The sequence below is a fragment of the Anomaloglossus baeobatrachus genome, chromosome 2 (assembly GCF_048569485.1).
Source record: "Anomaloglossus baeobatrachus isolate aAnoBae1 chromosome 2, aAnoBae1.hap1, whole genome shotgun sequence".
Taxonomy (NCBI): Eukaryota; Metazoa; Chordata; class Amphibia; order Anura; family Aromobatidae; genus Anomaloglossus; species Anomaloglossus baeobatrachus.
The window spans coordinates 12,305,943-12,332,866 of record NC_134354.1 but is presented as its reverse complement, the minus strand read 5'-3'; the positions used below and the strand labels follow the sequence as shown (position 1 = coordinate 12,332,866).

At 45.6% G+C, this 26,924-nt stretch overlaps 1 protein-coding gene across 2 annotated transcripts; it reads right to left on the bottom strand.

Moving 5' to 3' along the window:
- Positions 1-3,516: 3,516 nt before the first annotated feature.
- On the bottom strand, positions 3,517-24,454 carry TIGIT (T cell immunoreceptor with Ig and ITIM domains). Of its 2 annotated transcripts, none has more exons than XM_075332826.1 (4): positions 24,349-24,454; positions 10,089-10,418; positions 3,923-4,023; positions 3,517-3,745 (listed from the first exon to the last, which is right to left on the bottom strand). In XM_075332826.1, the coding sequence occupies exons 1-4, from the start codon at positions 24,407-24,409 to the stop codon at positions 3,581-3,583; spliced, it is 657 nt and encodes a 218-aa protein (XP_075188941.1). In that variant the 5' UTR covers positions 24,410-24,454; the 3' UTR covers positions 3,517-3,580. The 2 variants fall into 2 exon arrangements, with proteins under 2 accessions (XP_075188941.1, XP_075188943.1); XM_075332828.1 differs by having other exon boundaries at positions 3,941-4,023.
- Between the last annotated feature and the right edge of the window lie 2,470 nt (positions 24,455-26,924).

The window sequence follows — 26,924 nt, the reverse complement described above, 5'->3', positions numbered from 1 at the left end:
ACAGTATGATGTCCTCACAGTACATTCCCCCCACACACAGTATGATGTCCTCACAGTACATTCCCCCCAATGTCCCCACAGTACATTCCCTACACACAGTATGATGTCCTCACAGTACATTCTCCCCTCACACAGTATGATGTCCCCACAGTACATTCCCCCATACACAGTATGATGTCCTCACAGTACATTCCCCCCACACACAGTATGATGTCCTCACAGTACATTCCCCCCACACACAGTATAATGTCCCCACAGTACATTCCCTACACACAGTATGATGTCCTCACAGTACATTCTCCCCTCACACAGTATGATGTCCCCACAGTACATTCCCCCCACACACAGTATAATGTCCCCACAGTACATTCCCTACACACAGTATGATGTCCCCACAGTACATTCCCCCATACACAGTATGATGTCCTCACAGTACATTCCCCCCACACAGTATGATGTCCTCACAGTACATTCCCCCCACACACAGTATGATGTCCCCACAGTACATTCCCTACACACAGTATGATGTCCTCACAGTACATTCTCCCCTCACACAGTATGATGTCCCCACAGTACATTCCCCCATACACAGTATGAGGTCCTCACAGTACATTCCCCCCACACAGTATGATGTCCTCACAGTACATTCCCTCCACACACAGTATGATGTCCCCACAGTACATTCCCCCACACACAGTATAATGTCCCCACAGTACATTCCCTCCACACACAGTATAATGTCCCCACAGTACATTCCCCCACACACAGTATGATGTCCTCACAGTACATTCTCCCCTCACACAGTATGATGTCCCCACAGTACATTCCCCCATACACAGTATGATGTCCTCACAGTACATTCCCCCCACACAGTATGATGTCCTCACAGTACATTCCCTCCACACACAGTATGATGTCCCCACAGTACATTCCCCCACACACAGTATGATGTCCTCACAGTACATTCCCCCCACACACAGTATGATGTCCTCACAGTACATTCCCCCCACACACAGTATAATGTCCCCACAGTACATTCCCTACACACAGTATGATGTCCTCACAGTACATTCTCCCCTCACACAGTATGATGTCCCCACAGTACATTCCCCCATACACAGTATGATGTCCTCACAGTACATTCCCCCCACACACAGTATGATGTCCTCACAGTACATTCCCCACACACACAGTATAATGTCCCCACAGTACATTCCCTACACACAGTATGATGTCCTCACAGTACATTCTCCCCTCACACAGTATGATGTCCCCACAGTACATTCCCCCCACACACAGTATAATGTCCCCACAGTACATTCCCTACACACAGTATGATGTCCCCACAGTACATTCCCCCATACACAGTATGATGTCCTCACAGTACATTCCCCCCACACACAGTATGATGTCCTCACAGTACATTCCCCCACACACAGTATGATGTCCCCACAGTACATTCCCTACACACAGTATGATGTCCTCACAGTACATTCTCCCCTCACACAGTATGATGTCCCCACAGTACATTCCCCCATACACAGTATGATGTCCTCACAGTACATTCCCCCCACACAGTATGATGTCCTCACAGTACATTCCCTCCACACACAGTATGATGTCCCCACAGTACATTCCCCCACACACAGTATAATGTCCCCACAGTACATTCCCTCCACACACAGTATAATGTCCCCACAGTACATTCCCCCACACACAGTATGATGTCCTCACAGTACATTCTCCCCTCACACAGTATGATGTCCCCACAGTACATTCCCCCATACACAGTATGATGTCCTCACAGTACATTCCCCCCACACAGTATGATGTCCTCACAGTACATTCCCTCCACACACAGTATAATGTCCTCACAGTACATTTCCCCACACACAGTATGATGTCCCCACAGTACATTCCCCCACACACAGTATGATGTCCCCACAGTACATTCCCTCCACACACAGTATGATGTCCCCACAGTACATTCCCCCACACACACAGTATAATGTCCCCACAGTACATTCCCTCCACACACAGTATGATGTCCCCACAGTACATTCCCCCCACACACAGAATAATGTCCTCACAGTACATTCTTTACACACAGTATGATGTCCTCACAGTACATTCTCCCCTCACACAGTATGATGTCCCCACAGTACATTCCCCCCACACACAGTATGATGTCCTCACAGTACATTCCCCCCACACACAGTATAATGTCCCCACAGTACATTCCCTACACACAGTATGATGTCCTCACAGTACATTCTCCCCTCACACAGTATGATGTCCCCACAGTACATTCCCTCCACACACAGTATGATGTCCTCACAGTACATTCCCCCACACACAGTATGATGTCCCCACAGTACATTCCCCCCACACACAGTATGATGTCCTCACAGTACATTCCCCCCACACACAGTATAATGTCCCCACAGTACATTCCCTACACACAGTATGATGTCCTCACAGTACATTCTCCCCTCACACAGTATGATGTCCCCACAGTACATTCCCTCCACACACAGTATGATGTCCCCACAGTACATTCCCCCACACACACAGTATAATATCCCCACAGTACGTTCCCTCCACACACAGTATGATGTCCCCACAGTACATTCCCCCCACACACAGTATAATGTCCTCACAGTACATTCTCTACACACAGTATGATGTCCTCACAGTACATTCTCCCCTCACACAGTATGATGTCCCCACAGTACATTCCCCCATACACAGTATGATGTCCTCACAGTACATTCCCCCCACACAGTATGATGTCCTCACAGTCCATTTCCCCCACACACAGTATGATGTCCTCACAGTACATTCCCCCACACACAGTATGATGTCCTCACAGTCCATTTCCCCCACACACAGTATAATGTCCCCACAGTACATTCCCCCCACACACAGTATGATGTCCTCACAGTACATTCCCACACACACAGTATGATGTCCTCACAGTACATTCTCCCCTCACACAGTATGATGTCCCCACAGTACATTCCCCCATACACAGTATGATGTCCTCACAGTACATTCCCCCCACACACAGTATGATGTTTTCACAGTACATTCCCACACACACAGTATGATGTCCTCACAGTACATTCTCCCCTCACACAGTATGATGTCCCCACAGTACATTCCCCCATACACAGTATGATGTCCTCACAGTACATCCCCCCACACACAGTATGATGTCCTCACAGTACATTCCCCCACACACAGTATGATATCCTCACAGTACATCCCCCCACACACAGTATGATGTCCTCACAGTACATTCCCCCCACACACAGTATGATGTCCCCACAGTACATTCCCCACACATTCCCCCCACACATAGTATGATATCCTCACAATACATTCCCCCACACCCAGTATGATGTCCTCACAGTACATCCCCCCCCCCACACATAGTATGATGTCACACGCTGCTGTATATTGTGATTATGGCTTAGAAAATATGGAAATGTAAAATATTGTTGAAGGACCATATTTTATTTACAGCTGACAGCAGCCTCCTGACACTGAGTGCACGCGTCTCATCATTTCCAGCTTCTTACATGTTGTACAGGATCACATTAAAGTATTCATTGCTCTCTTCCCTCTCTATGTCTTCACTTGTGGGTATGACCAGGGCTGAATTTGGGATATTTGCACCTACGGTATTTGGTCTTCGTGTCTTTGCGTTGGTATTGGTGTAGAAAGCATTGGATTTCTTCTTCTAAAAAATAAATATTATACTATATTATAGCTAAATGATGATGATGCCATTTTCCCTCTGTGCAATGATCTAGATATTTGGCGATGACATTGGATAAAAGTAGTGACCCCCAGTATATAACCCCCTCCTTCACCCATCCGGCCGCAGACCCAACATCTCCCTCCATCTGTGCTTCACCTTATAACAGAAACTCACAGCGCCGACAACCACGACCACAAGAAGGATCCCGAGTCCTGATCCGATCCACAAATAAGGTCCACGTGTCCAAGTGTCCGCAGCTGAGGAAATAGGAAAAAACGTAAAACACCACATAATATAGCGCAAACCAGAAACTGGTGCATCTAAGATCATGTGCTGAGCTGTGTATCTAATCCCCTCCTGTGTGATACTGTCTGCTGAGCTGTGTATCTAATCCTCTCCTGTGTGATACTGTCTGCTGAGGTGTGTATCTAATCCTATCCTGTGTGATACTGTGTGCTGAGCAGTGTATCTAATCCTCTCCTGTGTGATACTGTCTGCTGAGCTGTGTATCTAATCCTCTCCTGTGTGATACTTTCTGCTGAGCTGTGTATCTAATCCCCTCCTGTGTGATACTGTCTGCTGAGCTGTGTATCTAATCCTCTCCTGTGTGATACTGTCTGCTGAGGTGTGTATCTAATCCTATCCTGTGTGATACTGTGTGCTGAGCTGTGTATCTAATCCTCTCCTGTGTGATACTGTCTGCTGAGCTGTGTATCTAATCCTCTCCTGTGTGATACTGTCTGCTGAGCTGTGTATCTAATCCTCTCCTGTGTGATACTGTCTGCTGAGCAGTGTATCTAATCCTCTCCTGTGTGATACTGTCTGCTGAGCTGTGTATCTAATCCCCTCCTGTGTGATACTGTCTGCTGAGCTGTGTATCTAATCCTATCCTGTGTGATACTGTCTGCTGAGCTGTGTATCTAATCCTCTCCTGTGTGATACTGTCTGCTGAGCAGTGTATCTAATCCTCTCCTGTGTGATACTGTCTGCTGAGCAGTGTATCTAATCCTCTCCTGTGTGATACTGCCTGCTGAGCTGTGTATCTAATCCTCTCCTGTGTGATACTGTCTGCTGAGCTGTGTATCTAATCCTCTCCTGTGTGATACTGTCTGCTGAGCAGTGTATCTAATCCTCTCCTGTGTGATACTGTCTGCTGAGCAGTGTATCTAATCCTCTCCTGTGTGATACTGCCTGCTGAGCTGTGTATCTAATCCTCTCCTGTGTTATACTGTCTGCTGAGCTGTGTATTTAATCTGTGCTGTCCATCGAACTGGGTATCTACAATGGAATGCAAAAGTTTGTGCCCCTCTGGTTATAATTACTGTTATTGTAAACAGTTAAAACAAGTTGAAGATGAAATCATCTCTAAAAACCAGAAAGTTGCAGATGATACATTGCCTTTATATTATAGCGAAGAAGAAATATTTTCATCTTTTACATTTTTAAATTAACAAAAAAACAAAATAAGCCAATGCAAAAGTTTGTGCACCCTGCATGGTTAGTTCCTAGCAGCACCTTCTTTGCCAAGTATCACAGCTTGTAAATGCTTTTTATTTGCCAGTCAAGAGTGTTTCAATTCTCGTTTGAGCGATTTTCCTCCATTCTTCTTTGGCAACGTCTTCCAGTTCTGTGGGATTCCTGGCTCGTCTTGTATGCACTGCTCTTCCTTGAAGACGTCTTCCAGTTTGTGAGTTTCCTGGCTCTTCTTGCATTTACTGCTCTTCCTTGGAGACATCTTCTAGTTTTGTGAGATCCCTGGCTCGTCTTGCATGCACTGCTCTTCCTTGGAGATGTCTTCCAGTTCTGCGAGATTCCTGGCTCGTCTTGCATGCTTTCTCTTCCTTGGAGACATTTTCCACTTCTGTGAGATTCCTTGCTCGTCTTGCATGCGCTGCTCTTCCTTGGAGACGTCTTCCAGTTCTGTGAGATTCCTGGCTCGTCTTGCATGCACTGCTCTTCCTTGGAGACATCTTCCAGTTTGTGAGATTCCTGGCTCGTCTTGCATGCACTGCTCTTCCTTGGATATGTCTTCCAGTTCTGTAAGATCCCTGGCTTGTCTTGCTTGCACTGCTCATCCTTGGAGACATCTTCCAGTTCTCTGAGATTCCTGGCTCGTCTTACATGCACTGCTTCACCTTGGAGACGTCTTCCAGTTCTGTGAGATTCCTGGCTTGTCTTGCATGCATTGCTCTTTTGAGGTCTAGCCACATATTTTCATTGATGTTCAGATCAGGGGACTGTGAGGCCATTGTAAAACCTTCAGCTTGCACCTTTTGAGGTTGTCTATTGTGGATTTTGACGTGTGTTTAGGATCATTATCCATTTGTAGAAGCCATCCCCTTTTCTCCTGTTTTAAACTTTAGATTTTTACAGATGGTGTTATATTTGCATCAAGAATTTGTCGAAATTTCATTGAATCTGTTCTTCCCTCCACCCATGAAATGTTCCTGGTGCCATTGGCTGCAACACAATCGCAAAGCAAGATTGATCCACCCCCATGCTTAATGGTTGGCGAGATATTCTTTTCCTGAAATTCTGTGCACTCTCTCTTGTCACACATACCTTTGATCATTGTGGCCAAAATAATTCTATTTTAATCTCATCAGTCCACAGGACTTGTTTCCAAAATGTATCAGCCTTGTTTACATGTTCTTTTGTAGACTTCTGATGCTTAATTAAAGGGTCAGGATGCAGGAGAGGTTTTCTTCTGATAACTCTTCCATGAAGGCCATATTTGTGCAGGTGTCTCTGAACAGTAGAACAATGTACCACAACTCCAGGGTCTAACTCTTCCTGAAGGTCTTTTGCAGACAAGCAGGGGTGGTGATTTGCCTCTATAGCAATCCTACCAGCAGCTGTCACAGAAATATTGCTTAGTCCTCCAGACCTTATCTTGACCTCCACTGCTCCTGATAACTGCTACTTCTTAATTACATTTCAAACTGAGGAAAGGGCAAATTGAAAACCCTTTGCTTTGCTAACTTCTTTATAGCTTTTACCTGCTTTGTGGGCCTCCATCATTTTAATTTTCAGAGTGCTAGGCAGCTGCTTAGAAAAATGCATGGCTGCTGGTTTTTTGCACGAGTTTAGAGGAGGCTTTGTTTTATCCGGTATACAAGGAACGTTTTCCTCTCCCTGGAACAACGCAAACACAATATCACTACATAAGAACCCTGGAATCACAAAGTCCAAGTTGTTTCAAACATGGGGCCCTTAGCCGAAACAGGGTTATCCATCCCCTCGCCCCCAACAAAAGTCCTTAGAACAGGGACACAGTCACTAATGGGCAAAGCCCAGAGTTAGATGATGCAAAGTCCTTGAATGGGGGCAAACTCCTTCAGTCACACCAGCACTCTTAAGAAGCAGGAGAAAAGGGTGCAACAAAAAATACAGCCAAAAATAAAGTTCACCCTATAAGGCCCCCTTCACACGTCCGTGATACACGTGCGTGTTTGGTCCGTTTCCGTATATACCGGAGACACGGCCAAACGTGCACCAATGTTAATCTATGATTGTGGTCACACGTCCGTTATTTCATTATGTCCGTGTGTGCGTGTCCGTGATCCGTATGTGTGTGCGTTTGGCACGGATGCATGTCCGTTATCTGCACGGAGCACGCACACGTGGACACAATGAAAGTCTATGGGTATGTGCACACACGTTAGTAAACACATATGCATATACCTATAGTCCGTGTCCGTTTGGTGTTTTTATTTCTAGTGATGTCGGCCATTCTTTCTATTTCTGTGTATGTCCGTCAATCTCCCTGAGTCCGTCGGTCAGTCTCTCTGTCGGTCTCTCTGTCTGTCTGTCCCTCTCTCACAGTCTGTCGGTCAGTTTCCCCCCCTCTCTCATACTTACCGTTCCCCGATCTCCGGCGCAGCGCTGCACGGCATTCACACTGCTGCGGCGGCTTTTACTATTTTGAAAAAGCCGGCCGCCCATTAAACAATCTCCTATTCCCTGCTTTCCCCGCCCACCGGCGCCTATGATTGGTTACAGTGAGACACGCCCCCATGCTGAGTGACAGGTGTCACACTGCACCCAATCACAGCAGCCGGTGGGCGTGTCTATACTGTGCAGTAAAATAAATAAATAAATAATTAAAAAAAAACGGCGTGCGGTCCCCCCCAATTTTAATGCCAGCCAGATAAAGCCATACGGCTGAAGGCTGGTATTCTCAGGATGGGGAGCTCCACGTTATGGGGAGCCCCCCACCCTAACAATATCAGTCAGCAGCCGCCCAGAATTGCCGCATACATTAGATGCGACAGTTCTGGGACTGTACCCGGCTCTTCCCGATTTGCCCTGGTGCTTTGGCAAATCGGGGTAATAAGGAGTTATTGGCAGCCCATCTAATGTATGCGGCAATTCTGGGCGGCTGCTGACTGATATTGTTAGGGTGGGGGGCTCCCCATAACGTGGAGCTCCCCATCCTGAGAATACCAGCCTTCAGCCGTATGGCTTTATCTGGCTGGCATTAAAATTGGGGGGAACCGCACGCCGTTTTTTTTAAATTATTTATTTATTTATTTTACTGCACAGTATAGACACGCCCACCGGCTGCTGTGATTGGGTGCAGTGTGACACCTGTCACTCAGCGTGGGGGCGTGTCTCACTGTAACCAATCATAGGCGCCGGTGGGCGGGGAAAGCAGGGAATAGGAGATTGTTTAATGGGCGGCCGGCTTTTTCAAAATAGTAAAAGCCGCCGCAGCAGTGTGAATGCCGTGCAGCGCTGCGCCGGAGATCAAGGAACGGTGAGTATGAGAGAGGGGGGGACACTTCAGTCACTCGGGGGATTAGCGGTCACCGGTGAATCCTTCACAGGTGACCGCTAATCAGTACTCGACACAGACAGAGCCGCGGTATGAGGATGAAGTCGGGTGAAGTTCACCCGAGTTCATTCTCATCGCGCAACTCTGTCTGCTGTCAGCCGACATTTATAAACGACATTGTGCATCACACACACGGACATTACACACGGACATTACACGTACACATACACGTTAATTCCACACGCACACACGGACGTTCTGCACACAAACACGGCTTGCATACGCAATTCACACAGGTGCCACACGGACCATAAAAACGGACACAAAAACGGGACACGGACCCGAAAAACGGCCCGTAACACACGTGCGTGTTTTTCACGGACGTGTGAAGGGGGCCTAAGGCTCAGTCCAGGCCCATTTGGCCCTGAGTGAGAATAGAAACAGTCCATCTTCTATTTAACAGTCCACACAAGCGTCTTAAGGCTACAAGGGATTTCTCAAACAATCCCTTAACAAAGGCTCTCTGCCATTAAACTTGAGTCCCAAGGACCTGACTGGTTCCAGCTTTACATCTTTAGAAGGCCTCTCCTGAACTAGCTGCCCCCCTCATAACATGACCTCTCCTTCAGGAGGCCCGGTATAGCAAGAAAAAACTGGAGGGAAAAACAGGTTTTTTGCCGCGCTGAAAACCAAGAACATCAATGTCATAAAATGTTTTTTTTTATTTAAATACTTCCAACGCGTTTCAGAGACTCATCTGTCTCCTTCCTCAGGGAAAAAAGAACTTTATCTAATTCTATCATGTGTGATACTACCTACAGAGCCATGTATCTACTTCTATGATACTATCTACAGAGCCATGTATCTACTTCTATGATACTATCTACAGAGCCATGTATCTACTTCTATGATACTATCTACAGAGCCATGTATCTACTTCTATGATACTACCTACAGAGCCGTGTATCTACTTCTATGATACTACCTACAGAGCCGTGTATCTACTTCTATGATACTATCTACAGAGCCATGTATCTACTTCTATGATACTATCTACAGAGCCATGTATCTACTTCTATGATACTATCTACAGAGCCATGTATCTACTTCTATGATACTATCTACAGAGCCGTGTATCTACTTCTATGATACTAGCTACAGAGCCATGTATCTACTTCTATGATACTATCTACAGAGCCATGTATCTACTTCTATGATACTATCTACAGAGCCATGTATCTACTTCTATGATACTATCTACAGAGCCGTGTATCTACTTCTATGATACTACCTACAGAGCCATGTATCTACTTCTATGATACTACCTACAGAGCCGTGTATCTACTTCTATGATACTACCTACAGAGCCGTGTATCTACTTCTATGATACTACCTACAGAGCCATGTATCTACTTCTATGATACTACCTACAGAGCCGTGTATCTACTTCTATGATACTACCTACAGAGCCGTGTATCTAATTCTGTCTTGTGTGAATCTGACTGCTGAGCTTCTGTATCTAAACCGATTCTGTGTGATACTTACATACAACCTGTAGGTATATCCTCCCGGTATATGATCCATGTGGGAAGGTGGTGAAGACGCAGCAGTACTGGCCGGTATCGTTCCTGTTGACATCTGATATGACAATCCCATAATCAGTTGCTAGAGACACGCGATCTGAGAACTCCGGCTGCACCATTCCCACCGTGTCATGGTAGTTCACATGATATGCGATGTGCACATTGTTGCAGAAGTTCCAGTTGACTTGGACCACTGTGGTGTCCTGTACAAGGAGCTGACACTTCAGGGTGACGCTGCTGCCGTCTGTAGCCGTTATATTCTGTGCTCTGAGGAACGTTTCTGCCACAGCAACTAAACAGATAATGACAATCTGTTAGCAGAATATTCTAGGATGATCCGATGCCCCTCAACTCACCACAGAACAGAGTCATCATTACCTGCCTACTCATAGAGAAAGCCTGAGAGTCCTCATTACCTGCCTACTCATAGAGAAAGCCTGAGAGTCCTCATTACCTGCCTACTCATAGAGAAAGCCTGAGAGTCCTCATTACCTGCCTACTCATAGAGAAAGCCTGAGAGTCCTCATTCCCTGCTACTCATAGAGAAAGCCTGAGAGTCCTCACTCTCCTCATTACTAATAGAGAAAGCCTGAGAGTCCTCACTCCCTGCCTACTCATAGAGAAAGCCTGAGAGTCCTCATTACCTGCCTACTCATAGAGAAAGCCTGAGAGTCCTCAATCCCTGCCTACTCATAGAGAAAGCCTGAGAGTCCTCATTACCTGCCTACTCATAGAGAAAGCCTGAGAGTCCTCATTACCTGCCTACTCATAGAGAAAGCCTGAGAGTCCTCACTCCCTGCCTACTCATAGAGAAAGCCTGAGAGTCCTCATTACCTGCCTACTCATAGAGAAAGCCTGAGAGTCCTCACTCCCTGCCTACTCATAGAGAAAGCCTGTGAGTCCTCACTCTCCTCATTACTAATAGAGAAAGCCTGAGAGTCCTCACTCCCTGCCTACTAATAGAGAAAGTCTGTGAGTCCTCATTCCCTGCCTACTAATAGAGAAAGCCTGAGAGTCCTCATTCTCTGCCTAGTAATAGAGAAAGCCTGTGAGTCCTCATTCCCTGCCTACTAATAGAGAAAGCCTGAGAATCCTCATTCCCTGCCTAGTAATAGAGAAAGCCTGTGAGTCCTCATTCCCTGCCTACTAATAGAGAAAGTCTGTGAGTCCTCATTAACTGCCTACTAATAGAGAAAGCCTGAGAGTCCTCATTCTCTGCCTAGTAATAGAGAAAGCCTGTGAGTCCTCAATCCCTGCCTACTAATGGAGAAAGTCTGTGAGTCCTCATTCCCTGCCTACTAATAGAGAAAGCCTGAGAGTCCTCAATCCCTGCCTACTAATAGAGAAAGCCTGAGAGTCCTCATTCCCTGCCTACTAATAGAGAAAGCCTGTGAGTCCTCACTCCTCTCCTTACTAATTGAGAAAACCTGAGAGTCATCACTCCCTGCCTACTAATAAAGCCTGAGAGTCATCACTCCCTGCCAATAATAGAGAAAGCCTGTTAGTCCTCATTTCCTGCCTACTAATAGAGAAAGCCTGTGAGTCCTCATTCCCTGTCTACTAATAGAGAAAGCCTGTGAGTCCTCATTCCCTGCCTACTAATAGAGAAAGCCTGAGAGTCCTCATTCCCTGCCGCCTACTAATAGAGAAAGCCTGAGAGTCCTCATTCCCTGCCTACTAATAGAGAAAGCCTGAGAGTCCTCATTCCCTGCCTACTAATAGAGAAAGCCTGTGAGTCCTCACTCCTCTCCTTACTAATTGAGAAAACCTGAGAGTCATCACTCCCTGCCTACTACTAAAGTCTGAGAGTCATCACTCCCTGCCTACTAATAAAACCTGAGAGTCATCACTCCCTGCCTACTAATAAAACCTGAGAGTCATCACTCCCTGCCTACTAATAGAGCCTGAGAGTCATCACTCCCTGCCTACTAATAAAGCCTGAGAGTCATCACTCCCTGCCTACTAATAAAACCTGAGAGTCATCACTCCCTGCCTACTAATAGAGCCTGAGAGTCATCACTCCCTGCCTACTAATAAAGCCTGAGAGTCATCACTCCCTGCCTACTAATAAAACCTGAGAGTCATCACTCCCTGCCTACTAATAAAGCCTGAGAGTCATCACTCCCTGCCTTCTAATAAAGCCTGAGAGTCATCCCTCCCTGCCTACTAATAAAGCCTGAGAGTCATCACTCCCTGCCTACTAATAAAGCCTGAGAGTCATCACTCCCTGCCTACTAATAAAGCCTGAGAGTCATCACTCCCTGCCTACTAATAAAGCCTGAGAGTCATCACTCCCTGCCTACTAATAAAGCCTGAGAGTCATCACTCCCTGCCTACTAATAAAGCCTGAGAGTCATCACTCCCTGCATACTAATAAAGCCTTAGAGTCATCACTCCCTGCCTACTAATAAAGCCTGAGAGTCATCACTCCCTGCCTACTAATAAAGCCTGAGAGTCATCACTCCCTGCCTACTAATAAAGCCTTAGAGTCATCACTCCCTGCCTACTAATAAAGCCTGAGAGTCATCACTCCCTGCCTACTAATAAAGCCTGAGAGTCATCACTCCCTGCCTACTAATAAAGGCTGAGAGTCATCACTCCCTGCCTACTAATAAAGCCTGTGAGTCCTCACTCCCTGCCTACTAATAGAAAAAAGCCTGTGAGTCCTCATTCCCTGCCTACTAATAAAGCCTTAGAGTCATCACTCCCTGCCTACTAATAAAGCCTGAGAGTCATCACTCCCTGCCTACTAATAAAGCCTGAGAGTCATCACTCCCTGCCTACTAATAAAGGCTGAGAGTCATTACTCCCTGCCTACTAATAAAGCCTTAGAGTCATCACTCCCTGCCTACTAATAAAGCCTGTGAGTCCTCACTCCCTGCCTACTATTAGAGAAAGCCTGTGAGTCCTCATTCCCTGCCTACTATTAGAGAAAGCCTGTGAGTCCTCATTCCCTGCCTACTATTAGAGAAAGCCTGAGAGTCCTTAATCCCTTCTTACTAATAGAGAAAGCCTGTGAGTCCTTAATCCCTTCTTACTAATAGAGAAAGCCTGTGAGTCCTCATTCCCTGCCTACTAATAGAGAAAGCCTGTGAGTCCTCATTCCCTGCCTACTAATAGAGAAAGCCTGAGAGTCCTTAATCCCTTCTTACTAATAGAGAAAGCCTGTGAGTCCTCATTCCCTGCCTACTGTTAGAGAAAGCCTGTGAGTCCTTAATCCCTTCTTACTAATAGAGAAATCACAATCTTTTATTACATAGTGTCCTCTCTCATTATGAATAGCTCCATCCCTTACTACATAGTATACTCTCTTCTTATGTATATCGTGTCCCTTATCAGTTTGTGTCCTCTGTTATTATGCATTGTTCTGTCCTTTTATACATAGTGTCCTTTGTTGTTATGCATAGCGGCCCTTACTGCACAGTGGCCCGTACTTCTCCTATTATACTGTATATAGCACCATCCCTTATTACACAGTGTCCTCTCTTATAGTAACATTCTTTATTACACAGTGTCCTCTCTTATAGTAACATTCTTTATTACACAGTGTCCTCTCTTATAGTAACATTCTTTATTACACAGTGTCCTCTCTTATAGTAACATTCTTTATTACATAGTGTCCTCTATTTTTGCGACATTTCTTATTACATATTGTTCTCCCTTATAATGTATTGCATTACTCATTTGTATAGTGTCTTCGTCTTCACTAATTATACATTATGTTGTCCCATATTATATCTATGTTTAGTGCCATCCCTTATTACACAGTGGTTGTCTCTTATGTATAGCGCTGTCCATTATTACATTGTCTTATCTTATAATGTACAGAGCTACCTCTTCTTATATAGTGAACTTTCTTATTATAGCTCCATCTGTTACGACATGGTGTTCTCCCTTATGTATAGTGCCATAGCTTATTACATAGCTTCCTCCCTTATTATATATAATGCTATCCATTATTACATAGGTTCCTTTCTTATTATGTGTAACACCATCCCTGACTACATAGCGTTTATCTCTTATGTGTAGCGCCATCCATTATCATATAGTGTTTTCTCTTAGTATATACAACGCTGTCACGATTCCTCTGTGCAGAGCATTGTGCACACAGGTGATGTTCTGCCACACCTTCCTGATCTACAGAGCCGGCAGTGACATTATTCCTCTGTGCAGAGCATTGTGCACACAGGTGATGTTCTGCCACACCTTCCTGATCTACAGAGCCGGCAGTGACATTATTCCTCTGTGCAGAGCATTGTGCACACAGGTGATGCTCTGCCACACCTTCCTGATCTACAGAGCCGGCAGTGACATTATTCCTCTGTGCAGAGCATTGTGCACACAGGTGATGCTCTGCCACACCTTCCTGATCTACAGAGCCGGCAGTGACATTATTCCTCTGTGCAGAGCATTGTGCACACAGGTGATGCTCTGCCACACCTTCCTGATCTACAGAGCCGGCAGTGACATTATTCCTCTGTGCAGAGCATCTTGCACACAGGTGATGTTCTGCCACACCTTCCTGATCTACAGAGCCGGCAGTGACATTATTCCTCTGTGCAGAGCATTGTGCACACAGGTGATGCTCTGCCACACCTTCCTGATCTACAGAGCCGGCAGTGACATTATTCCTCTGTGCAGAGCATTGTGCACACAGGTGATGCTCTGCCACACCTTCCTGATCTACAGAGCCAGCAGTGACATTATTCCTCTGTGCAGAGCATTGTGCACACAGGTGATGCTCTGCTGCGCCTTCCTGATCTACAGAGCCAGCAGTGACATTATTCCTCTGTGCAGAGCATTGTGCACACAGGTGATGCTCTGCCACACCTTCCTGATCTACAGAGCCGGCAGTGACATTATTCCTCTGTGCAGAGCATTGTGCACACAGGTGATGCTCTGCCACACCTTCCTGATCTACAGAGCCAGCAGTGACATTATTCCTCTGTGCAGAGCATTGTGCACACAGGTGAGGCTCTGCCACACCTTCCTGATCTACAGAGCCGGCAGTGACATTATTCCTCTGTGCAGAGCATTGTGCACACAGGTGATGCTCTGCCACACCTTCCTGATCTACAGAGCCAGCAGTGACATTATTCCTCTGTGCAGAGCATTGTGCACACAGGTGATGCTCTGCCACACCTTCCTGATCTACAGAGCCGGCAGTGACATTATTCCTCTGTGCAGAGCATTGTGCACACAGGTGATGCTCTGCCACACCTTCCTGATCTACAGAGCCAGCAGTGACATTATTCCTCTGTGCAGAGCATTGTGCACACAGGTGATGCTCTGCCACACCTTCCTGATCTACAGAGCCGGCAGTGACACTATTCCTCTGTGCAGAGCATTGTGCACACAGGTGATGCTCTGCCACACCTTCCTGATCTACACAGCCAGCAGTGACATTATTCCTCTGTGCAGAGCATTGTGCACACAGGTGATGCTCTGCCACACCTTCCTGATCTACAGAGCCGACAGTGACATTATTCCTCTGTGCAGAGCATTGTGCACACAGGTGATGCTCTGCCACACCTTCCTGATCTACAGAGCCAGCAGTGACATTATTCCTCTGTGCAGAGCATTGTGCACACAGGTGATGCTCTGCCACACCTTCCTGATCTACAGAGCCGGCAGTGACATTATTCCTCTGTGCAGAGCATTGTGCACACAGGTGATGCTCTGCCACACCTTCCTGATCTACAGAGCCGGCAGTGACATTATTCCTCTGTGCAGAGCATTGTGCACACAGGTGATGCTCTGCCACACCTTCCTGATCTACAGAGCCAGCAGTGACATTATTCCTCTGTGCAGAGCATTGTGCACACAGCCGGTGATGCTCTGCCACACCTTCCTGATCTACAGAGCCAGCAGTGACATTATTCCTCTGTGCAGAGCATTGTGCACACAGGTGATGCTCTGCCACACCTTCCTGATCTACAGAGCCGGCAGTGACATTATTCCTCTGTGCAGAGCATTGTGCACACAGGTGATGCTCTGCCACACCTTCCTGATCTACAGAGCCGGCAGTGACATTATTCCTCTGTGCAGAGCATTGTGCACACAGGTGATGCTCTGCCACACCTTCCTGATCTACAGAGCCGGCAGTGACATTATTCCTCTGTGCAGAGCATTGTGCACACAGGTGATGCTCTGCCACACCTTCCTGATCTACAGAGCCAGCAGTGACATTATTCCTCTGTGCAGAGCATTGTGCACACAGGTGATGCTCTGCCACACCTTCCTGATCTACAGAGCCGGCAGTGACATTATTCCTCTGTGCAGAGCATTGTGCACACAGGTGATGCTCTGCCACACCTTCCTGATCTACAGAGCCGGCAGTGACATTATTCCTCTGTGCAGAGCATTGTGCACACAGGTGATGCTCTGCCACACCTTCCTGATCTACAGAGCCGGCAGTGACATTATTCCTCTGTGCAGAGCATTGTGCACACAGGTGATGCTCTGCCACACCTTCCTGATCTACAGAGCCGGCAGTGACATTATTCCTCTGTGCAGAGCATTGTGCACACAGGTGATGCTCTGCCACACCTTCCTGATCTACAGAGCCAGCAGTGACATTATTCCTCTGTGCAGAGCATTGTGCACACAGGTGATGCTCTGCCACACCTTCCTGATCTACAGAGCCGGCAGTGACATTATTCCTCTGTGCAGAGCATTGTGCACACAGGTGATGTTCTGCCACACCTTCCTGATCTACAGAGCCGGCAGTGACATTATTCCTCTGTGCAGAGCATTGTGCACACAGGTGATGCTCTGCCACACCTTCCTGATCTACACAGCCAGCAGTGACATTATTCCTCTGTGCAGAGCATTGTGCACACAGGTGATGCTCTGCCACACCTTCCTGATCTACAGAGCCAGCAGTGACATTATTCCTCTGTGCAGAGCATTGTGCACACAGGTGATGCTCTGCCACACCTTCCTGATCTACAGAGCCGGCAGTGACATTATTCCTCTGTGCAGAGCATCTTGCACACAGGTGATGTTCTGCTGTGCCTTCCTGATCTACAGAGCCGGCAGTGACATTATTCCTCTGTGCAGAGCATTGTGCACACAGGTGATGCTCTGCTGCGCCTTCCTGATCTACAGAGCCAGCAGTGACATTATTCCTCTGTGCAGAGCATTGTGCACACAGGTGATGCTCTGCCGCACCTTCCTGATCTACAGAGCCAGCAGTGACATTATTCCTCTGTGCAGAGCATTGTGCACACAGGTGATGCTCTGCCACACCTTCCTGATCTACAGAGCCGGCAGTGACATTATTCCTCTGTGCAGAGCATCTTGCACACAGGTGATGTTCTGCTGTGCCTTCCTGATCTACAGAGCCGGCAGTGACATTATTCCTCTGTGCAGAGCATTGTGCACACAGGTGATGCTCTGCCACACCTTCCTGATCTACAGAGCCGGCAGTGACATTATTCCTCTGTGCAGAGCATTGTGCACACAGGTGATGCTCTGCCACACCTTCCTGATCTACAGAGCCGGCAGTGACATTATTCCTCTGTGCAGAGCATTGTGCACACAGGTGATGCTCTGCTGCGCCTTCCTGATCTACAGAGCCGGCAGTGACATTATTCCTCTGTGCAGAGCATTGTGCACACAGGTGATGCTCTGCCACACCTTCCTGATCTACAGAGCCAGCAGTGACATTATTCCTCTGTGCAGAGCATTGTGCACACAGGTGATGCTCTGCCACGCCTTCCTGATCTACAGAGCCGGCAGTGACATTATTCCTCTGTGCAGAGCATTGTGCACACAGGTGATGCTCTGCTGCACCTTCCTGATCTACAGAGCCAGCAGTGACATTATTCCTCTGTGCAGAGCATCTTGCACACAGGTGATGTTCTGCTGTGCCTTCCTGATCTACAGAGCCGGCAGTGACATTATTCCTCTGTGCAGAGCATTGTGCACACAGGTGATGCTCTGCCACACCTTCCTGATCTACAGAGCCGGCAGTGACATTATTCCTCTGTGCAGAGCATTGTGCACACAGGTGATGCTCTGCCACACCTTCCTGATCTACAGAGCCGGCTGTGACATTATTCCTCTGTGCAGAGCATTGTGCACACAGGTGATGCTCTGCCACACCTTCCTGATCTACAGAGCCAGCAGTGACATTATTCCTCTGTGCAGAGCATTGTGCACACAGGTGATGCTCTGCCACACCTTCCTGATCTACAGAGCCGGCAGTGACATTATTCCTCTGTGCAGAGCATTGTGCACACAGGTGATGCTCTGCCACACCTTCCTGATCTACAGAGCCGGCTGTGACATTATTCCTCTGTGCAGAGCATTGTGCACACAGGTGATGCTCTGCCACACCTTCCTGATCTACAGAGCCGGCAGTGACATTATTCCTCTGTGCAGAGCATTGTGCACACAGGTGATGCTCTGCCACACCTTCCTGATCTACAGAGCCGGCAGTGACATTATTCCTCTGTGCAGAGCATTGTGCACACAGGTGATGCTCTGCCACACCTTCCTGATCTACAGAGCCGGCAGTGACATTATTCCTCTGTGCAGAGCATTGTGCACACAGGTGATGCTCTGCCACACCTTCCTGATCTACAGAGCCGACAGTGACATTATTCCTCTGTGCAGAGCATTGTGCACACAGGTGATGTTCTGCTGTGCCTTCCTGATCTACAGAGCCGGCAGTGACATTATTCCTCTGTGCAGAGCATTGTGCACACAGGTGATGTTCTGCTGTGCCTTCCTGATCTACAGAGCCGGCAGTGACGTGTTACCTTTGTGCAGAGCATCTTGCATTTGGAGATGCTCTGCTGTGTTTCTTTGAGCACTAGCTTACAGATTGATTGACAGCGCAGGATTCCATGCAGGTTCTGGGAGATGCTGATTACTCAGCTGTTCCACCTTCCTGGTAATTGCTCTGTTTCATTACTGAGCATGCTCTCCCAGAACCTCACCAGTCGTAGTCTCTGGTTCTGCAGTTGTACTCTCTGGTTTTGCAGTTGTGCTCTTGGCTTGTGTTTATGCTTATGTTCTGATCTAATTTTCTTGACCCACGGACTGTTGTTTGACTCCACTCTGCACGCTCCCTGTTCTTGTTGTTACCTTCTGGCTTCTGACCTCGGGCCGTTACCTGACCACGTCTCTGTCTGCTCCCTGTATCATATACGTACTCTCGTCGAATTCTGACCCTCGGCCTGTGACCTGACTGCGCTTCTGTTTACTAAGTGTCCTGACATGTCCTCTTGTTACCTGATCCCGGCTTCTCGGATTACCCTTCCATCTATACTATCCGCAAGTAGTGACGAGCATCACAAACGCTGTTCATTATTACCAATTGTCTTCTCTTATTAATCGTAAGCTTTATCTCTTATTACAAAGTGTCCCCCTTTATTACAGCGCCATCCTGCAGTATTCGCTCTTATTATGTATAGTGTAGTCTCCTCTTATGTGTAGCGCCTTCACTTATTACATACATAGTGTCTTCTCTTATAGGGACATCCCTATAATATCCTATAGCGTCATCCCTTATTACATAGTGTCCTGTCTTATTACACTGTGTGCACAATTATTAGGCAAGTGAGGATTTTGACCATAATATTATTTTTATGTAGAGTTTCCACCCCCCGCACTGTATAAATGTGAACCCTTATTAGATTAAGTAGATCAGGATCTATGTATTTATGTAATGAGGAAGGATGTGGATCTAAATATATCAAAACCCTTTATAACGTTATGTATAATTATGGTCCCCAAAAAGTTGTAACTGACTCTGGAAAAAAAAACCCTCTTAAAGTGGATGCAGCATTCTTGAAATTGCTAATATATTGGGGTGTGATCACAGAAGCATCAGAACGTTTGTGGCAAATAGTCATCAAACATGAAGCGACCGGGAAGCCATTATCCTCTATGTTGTCATATTAGAGAATTACAAGGTGTTCAGTTCTCAGAGACGTGACCAAGACTGAAACCGGCCACCACTGAGCGAGACACAGAGATGGGAACATCAAGACCGGGCCAAGAAATATCTGAAGACAGATTGATCACAGGTTTTATGGACTGATGAGAAGAAGCAGTTGGATGAGTCCAAGGGGGGATCAGAACCGGGCACAGACCTGCAGTTTCCACTTCATGCCTTCGAGCTGGAGATCGGGTCTTGCTATGGGCCGGGATTACCACAGAGGAACCGGTTTCACCTTTTCAGGTTGAAGATGGACTCAAAATCACCTCTCAAACCTCCTTCCGATTTGTAGAAGACACTTCTCCCGAGCATGATACAGAAAACAGTCTGCATCTCTGAAGGACGAGGCTCCATCACAGCATCAGAGGCTTCACTGGTCGAGGCCAGGATCGACCATAAATAATGACCCGGCCTCTTCCTCACCAGACCTAAACCCTCCCGAGAACTTGTGGCCTTTCTTACACGGGAGATTTCTGGTGGAGAACAGACCCCTCTCTGCGAAGTGTCTACAGCTGTCTGCGGATAGACTCCAGGGATGGAGCTTGTAATTGGTATTTAAAAGTCGGGCAGCCATATATATATATATATATATATATATGTATATATATATGTATATATACACACTATATATTACTATACAGCATATACTGTATATATTATATATTACTATATATACTGTATATATTATATATTACTATATATACTGTATATATTATATATTACTATATATACTGTATATATTATATATTACTATATATACTGTATATATTATATATTACTATATATACTGTATATATTATATATTACTATATATACGGTATATATTATATATTACTATATATACTGTATATATTATATATTACTATATATACGGTATATATTATATATTACTATATATACTGTATATATTATATATTACTATATATACTGTATATATTATATATTACTATATTGGTCCCTGATGTTTTTGAATTTTGTACATTTTGAGCTGTTCAGTTATTATTCTCACGGTAACAGATAAAAATAAACAATTCAGAAGGAACATTTCTGCTTTTTATTTAGTTTCCCAATAATTTTGCTCACATTTATATTCTAAAGAAATACATAACCGCACTGTCAATTTTTTTTTACTTGGTATTAACCTTTTGGATTGATAGATACTAGTTTTTCAATAATAAAATAAATCATACACAATGCAAATTGCCTAATAATTGTGCACACAGTGGATGTATAATGTCCTGCTTTATTATGTGTAGAATTCTCCATCTGTACATTGTGTCCTTATTACATATAATGTTCTGCTTTATTATGGAATCAATGGTGCTCTATAAATAAATAATAATAATATTATGCGTAGAATTCTCCGTCTGTACATAGTGTCCTCCCTTATTACGTATAATGTCCTGCTTTATTATGCATAGAATTCTCCATCTGTACATAGTGTCCTCCCTTATTACGTATAATGTCCTGCTTCATTATTTGTAGAATTCCCAGTCTGTACATAGTGTCCTCCCTTATTATGTATAATGTCCTGCTTTATTATGTGTCGAATTCTCCATCTGTACATTGTGTCCTCCCTTATTACGTATAATGTCCTGCTTTATTATGTGTAGAATTCCCAGTCTGTACATAGTGTCCTCCCTTATTATGTATAATGTCCTACTTTATTATGCATAGAATTCTCCATCTTTACATAGTGTCCTCCCTTATTATGTATAATGTCCTGCTTTATTATGTGTAGAATTCCCAGTCTGTACATAGTGTCCTCCCTTATTATGTATAATGTCCTACTTTATTATGCATAGAATTCTCCATCTTTACATAGTGTCCTCCCTTATTATGTATAATGTCCTGCTTCGTTAAGTGTAGAATTCCCAGTCTGTACATAATGTCCTCCCTTATTATGTATAATGTCCTACTTTATTATGCAGAGAAATTCTCCATCTGTACATAGTGTCCTCCATTATCATGTATAATGTCCTGCTTTATTATGTGTAGAATTCTCCGTCTGTACATAGTGTCCTCCCTTATTATATATAATGTCCTGCTTTATTATGCATAGAATTCTCCATCTGTACATAGTGTCATCCCTTATTACGTATAATGTCCTGCTTCATTATTTGTAGAATTCCCAATCTATACATAGTGTCCTCCCTTATTATGTATAATGTCCTGCTTTATTATGTGTCGAATTCTCCATCTGTACATTGTGTCCTCCCTTATTACGTATAATGTCCTGCTTTATTATGTGTAGAATTCCCAGTCTGTACATAGTGTCCTCCCTTATTACGTATAATGTCCTGCTTTATTATGCGCAGAATTCTCCGTCTGTACATAGTGTCCTCCCTTATTATGTATAATGTCCTGCTTCATTATGCGTAGAATTCTCCATCTGTACATAGTGTCCTCCCTTAATATGCATAATATCCTGCTTTATTATGTGTAGAATTCTCCGTCTGTACATAGTATCCTCCCTTATTACGTATAATGTCCTTCTTTATTATGCTTAGAATTCTCCGTCTGTACATAGTGTCCTCCCTTATTACGTATAATGTCCTGCTTTATTATGCGTAGAATTCTCCGTCTGTACATAGTGTCCTCCCTTATTATGTATAATGTCCTGCTTTATTTTGCTTAGAATTCTCTGTCTGTACATAGTGTCCTCCCTTATTACGTATAATGTCCTGCTTTATTATGCGTAGAATTCTCCGTCTGTACATAGTGTCCTCCCTTATTATGTATAATGTCCTGCTTTATTTTGCTTAGAATTCTCTGTCTGTACATAGTGTCCTCCCTTATTATGTATAATGTCCTGCTTTATTATGCGCAGAATTCTCCGTCTGTACAGTGTCCTCCCTTATTACGTATAATGTCCTTCTTTATTATGCTTAGAATTCTCCGTCTGTACATAGTGTCCTCCCTTATTACGTATAATGTCCTTCTTTATTATGCTTAGAATTCTCCGTCTGTACATAGTGTCCTCCCTTATTACGTATAATGTCCTGCTTTATTATGTGTAGAATTCTCCGTCTGTACATAGTGTCCTCCCTTATTATGTATAATGTCCTGCTTTATTTTGCTTAGAATTCTCTGTCTGTACATAGTGTCCTCCCTTATTATGTATAATGTCCTGCTTTATTATGCGTAGAATTCTCCGTCTGTACATAGTGTCCTCCCTTATTACGTATAATGTCCTGCTTTATTATGCATAGAATTCTCCGTCTGTACATAGTGTCCTCCCTTATTATGTATAATGTCCTGCTTTGCTATACGTAGAATTCTTCGTCTGTACATAGTGTCCTCCCTTATTATGTATAATGTCCTGCTTTATTATGCGCAGAATTCTCCGTCTGTACATAGTGTCCTCCCTTATTATGTATAATGTCCTGCTTCATTATGTGTAGAATTCTCCATCTGTACATAGTGTCCTCCCTTATTATGTATAGCTCTGTAAGGCCTTTCTTCACAACCTATTGTTGTTTACTAATTACAGTATACACTAGGACACCTGTGTGGTCATTAATGATTCCCATAATGTGATATGTCACCTAACATCTCCATACCAATACACAATCTAAACTGCCAACCCCTGCCAAGTTTTGGCTTAGGAATACTGACGGAATACTGAATGTGTGAACGTGGCCTTATAGAGAGAAAGCCTTGGAGTAGTGCATCCTTATACTCATGATTCAATTAGCAAAATTCGATAGGGCATAAGAGCGCACTAGTGCACGGATCAGAGAACTCACGAGCTGTTACAGACCCGGCTCCGATCCTTAAAAATCTTAACATATTTGGTATTGTGGCGTGCGTCACTGTTCAAACTAATAGAATATCATCATATTTATCTCATATAATAAATGCCGAGGCAAAAAAATAATAGAAATGACAGAAACGCTGTTTTTTTATCACTTTACCACCAAAAAAAGTTTTTAAAAGTTCAGATAAGTCATAGGGACCCACAATGGTTGTGAAAAAAAACAGTTTGTACCACGTAAAAAAAAAGCCCTTATACAACTCTATCAACAGAAAATGTCATAGAAGGCGAGGAGAAAAGAATCATAAAGCAAACAGGAGCCCAATGGGTCAACCAAGGGCCCGCAGAAGCCTGGATCTACCGGACACATCCCGTTTACTTATATACTGCCAGACATTGGAGCTTCTGTAAGACGTAAACATCAGAAGATGCAGACAACATTCATTGCCGGCAAGCAGAGCTCCTGAACTGCTAGAATTGATTTAGATAAACCCTGGTAATATTGGGACTCACCGGTGATGGAGAGGAGGAAAACAACCATGGGCAGAGCACAGTCCCTGGGATGAGCCGTCATTGTGAATAGTGCAGGGGCCCGGGGTCCTCACCATCAGATGCAAGAGATGTGAGCGGAGGAAGTCACTGTGTCCAGACTACACAGAGGAGGAAACGTATAAACCACACGTGAAGGGCTGTGGGGGAGACTGCTGCTGTTTACAGGTTAGTGTTCACAGGGTGTGAATATTTACACAAGACCTAAAGAATCAGCATGCTGCATTGCCTTCATTGGGGTCTGACCCCCTCACCGGTCAGGGGTGCAAATCTCCAGGGGCACACAGTTCAAAGTCAAGTGCAACCATTGTTTAAAGAAAGTAATCACGTATCCAACAGTCGGACCCCCAATGATCACCAATCCCTAAGGGGCTCCAGAGAAAGCAAGTCCCAAGAATAGTGGTTGGCCCACCAAAAAGCCCACCTATCCTTGTGGTGATATAGGTGATAACTTCTTCCTATAGGAATACCCCTTTGAGCGTCAGAATGATGGGTCTATAGTCAATATATATGAACCATTGAGGAGGAGGAAACTGTAGAAGAGGTGGGTGCAAACACTCAGGTAGATGTAGGAGGGGGAATACCCCTAAATGATGTTTGCTGAGGTCAGAGCTTCTGGTGGGAGAAACCTCTGCCCCGTTGGGGTGCGAGGACAATTGGGAGCAGCGTTGCTGGTAGAGATCTGACGGGATGTTGAGGGAATTCTCAAGTATTCGATGTCTCAGGTTTGGGGCTCTGTAGTCCTCCAGATGGGGAATACACAATACATGAGTGTCATCCTTACACGTGTTGTGGTCTTCAGACCATTCGCGCCTCCAGAAGGTCGTCAGTGTCCTCTATATGAAGAGTGCATGTGAAGGTAAGACACCAAAAATTGGGATGCTTTGGCATTTCTTCCCACCACCGATGCAGGACTGAAGCAGCCCATACATAAGAGGCAAGGTGCTGTGTGATCGGTGCAGGTGCCCCACATTCACAGATAGGGTGAGGTAGACTACCATCCACCCTCATGGGCGCTACTCAAGTCACCTGACCACAGGCCTCCGCGATCCCGAGAACATCGTCACTTTCAGTGAAGCTCGGGGTCGGCCGGTGCGGAGTCCACGGGGAGGACTCAGGTGAGGATGACAAATATTGATATTTTCACAGAATCCAAGCCAGAGGGCTTATCTGTCATTGTGACTTTTTTCCTCTTTACCACTTTTACCATTTGGGTTAATTAATTTTGTAATTTGATAGATCAAACTTTACTGACGCCAAATAGGCTCATTTTTCTTTCCTTACTGTTAAAGCAGCGATCAGTGAAAGAAGGGCTCTGATCAGAGGAGTGTAACGGGGTGCCAGGGGTGCCTCGGGGCTTGTAGTCGTGGCCCCTTTTTCTATCAGGCTTACCCCCGGCTCCGCCGTCACTTTTGGGACAGGGGATTGTTCTGTGGGGCAGAGTGTGGTGGAAAAGAGCATACTATCAGCCGCAGGAAGACTCTTCAGGCAGGGATCAGATAAACCAAACGACATCTTTATTGCACAGAGTTTCACAGACAGCTCAATGCACGGATTTTGCAGCGCACGGTCACAATTCCTGTCCGGGGAAATCTTTCCTTGTTGTCTCCTCTAGTGGGGATGTGCCCGGCTACTCCACTTCACCTAGGCTCCCACTCCGGCTAACACAGACTGGACCCACACCAATTCTGCTTCACCCTTGAGGACACTTCTTCTCTTCTTCCCTTTTTTCTTTCTTTCTTTCTGCCCACTCAGCCCCTGGCTGTTCCTTCTCCCCCCCCATCCCCCCCCCCCCCCCCCCCCCCCCCGGAATCAACTGACTTCAACACACACACACTTCTCTCTCTAAGCTGCCGGCTCCTCCTCTCTCCTGCCCTGTTTCTATGGGGACAGCCGTCCCACCCGGGCTCTAGGTGAAAACCCACTGCACAGTAAAAACATGTTTATTAATAACATCAACAGTAACTACCCCAGAGTGAGGTATCTTCAGGGGGAAACTGCACCTCCTTGTAAGGGGTCTGCCCACCCCTTACATTCCTCCCCTCTTTAAGCCTAAGCCTCCCGGCAAGGCTCGAACCTGTAAAACACAATTTAGCAGCAAGGCAAACTTTGGATAAAACTTTAAAACCTTCATAAACAAAGTCAACCACTGAGCGCCCAAGTTCTGCGCCCGGAGTCCCTCCTGGGAGCTCCCGGTCTTTGAAGACAGTGTGCCCGGAGGCCGTTACAGCCTCCCGGTCTTGGCTGGTCTTCTGCCCGGAGGTTTTCACAACACTCCCGGTCTTAGTAGATAGGAGCACAAAACAACAAAGTCTTCTTTAACAACATGGAGGGAGCCCCTGGCTCAGTCCAGCATCAGGCTCCTTCCGGGCTCGTAGCTTGAACAGGTTGCAAACTGTGGAACTTCTCCGGCTCTTTTAACAATGCCGGTACTCAACATGAACAGTTCCATTACCTCCGGTCGTTACGGGTCACTCAGGATGGTAAGCGCGCTGCCATTCGGCCCGCTGAGCCCTCACATAATCAGAAAGGGACTGACC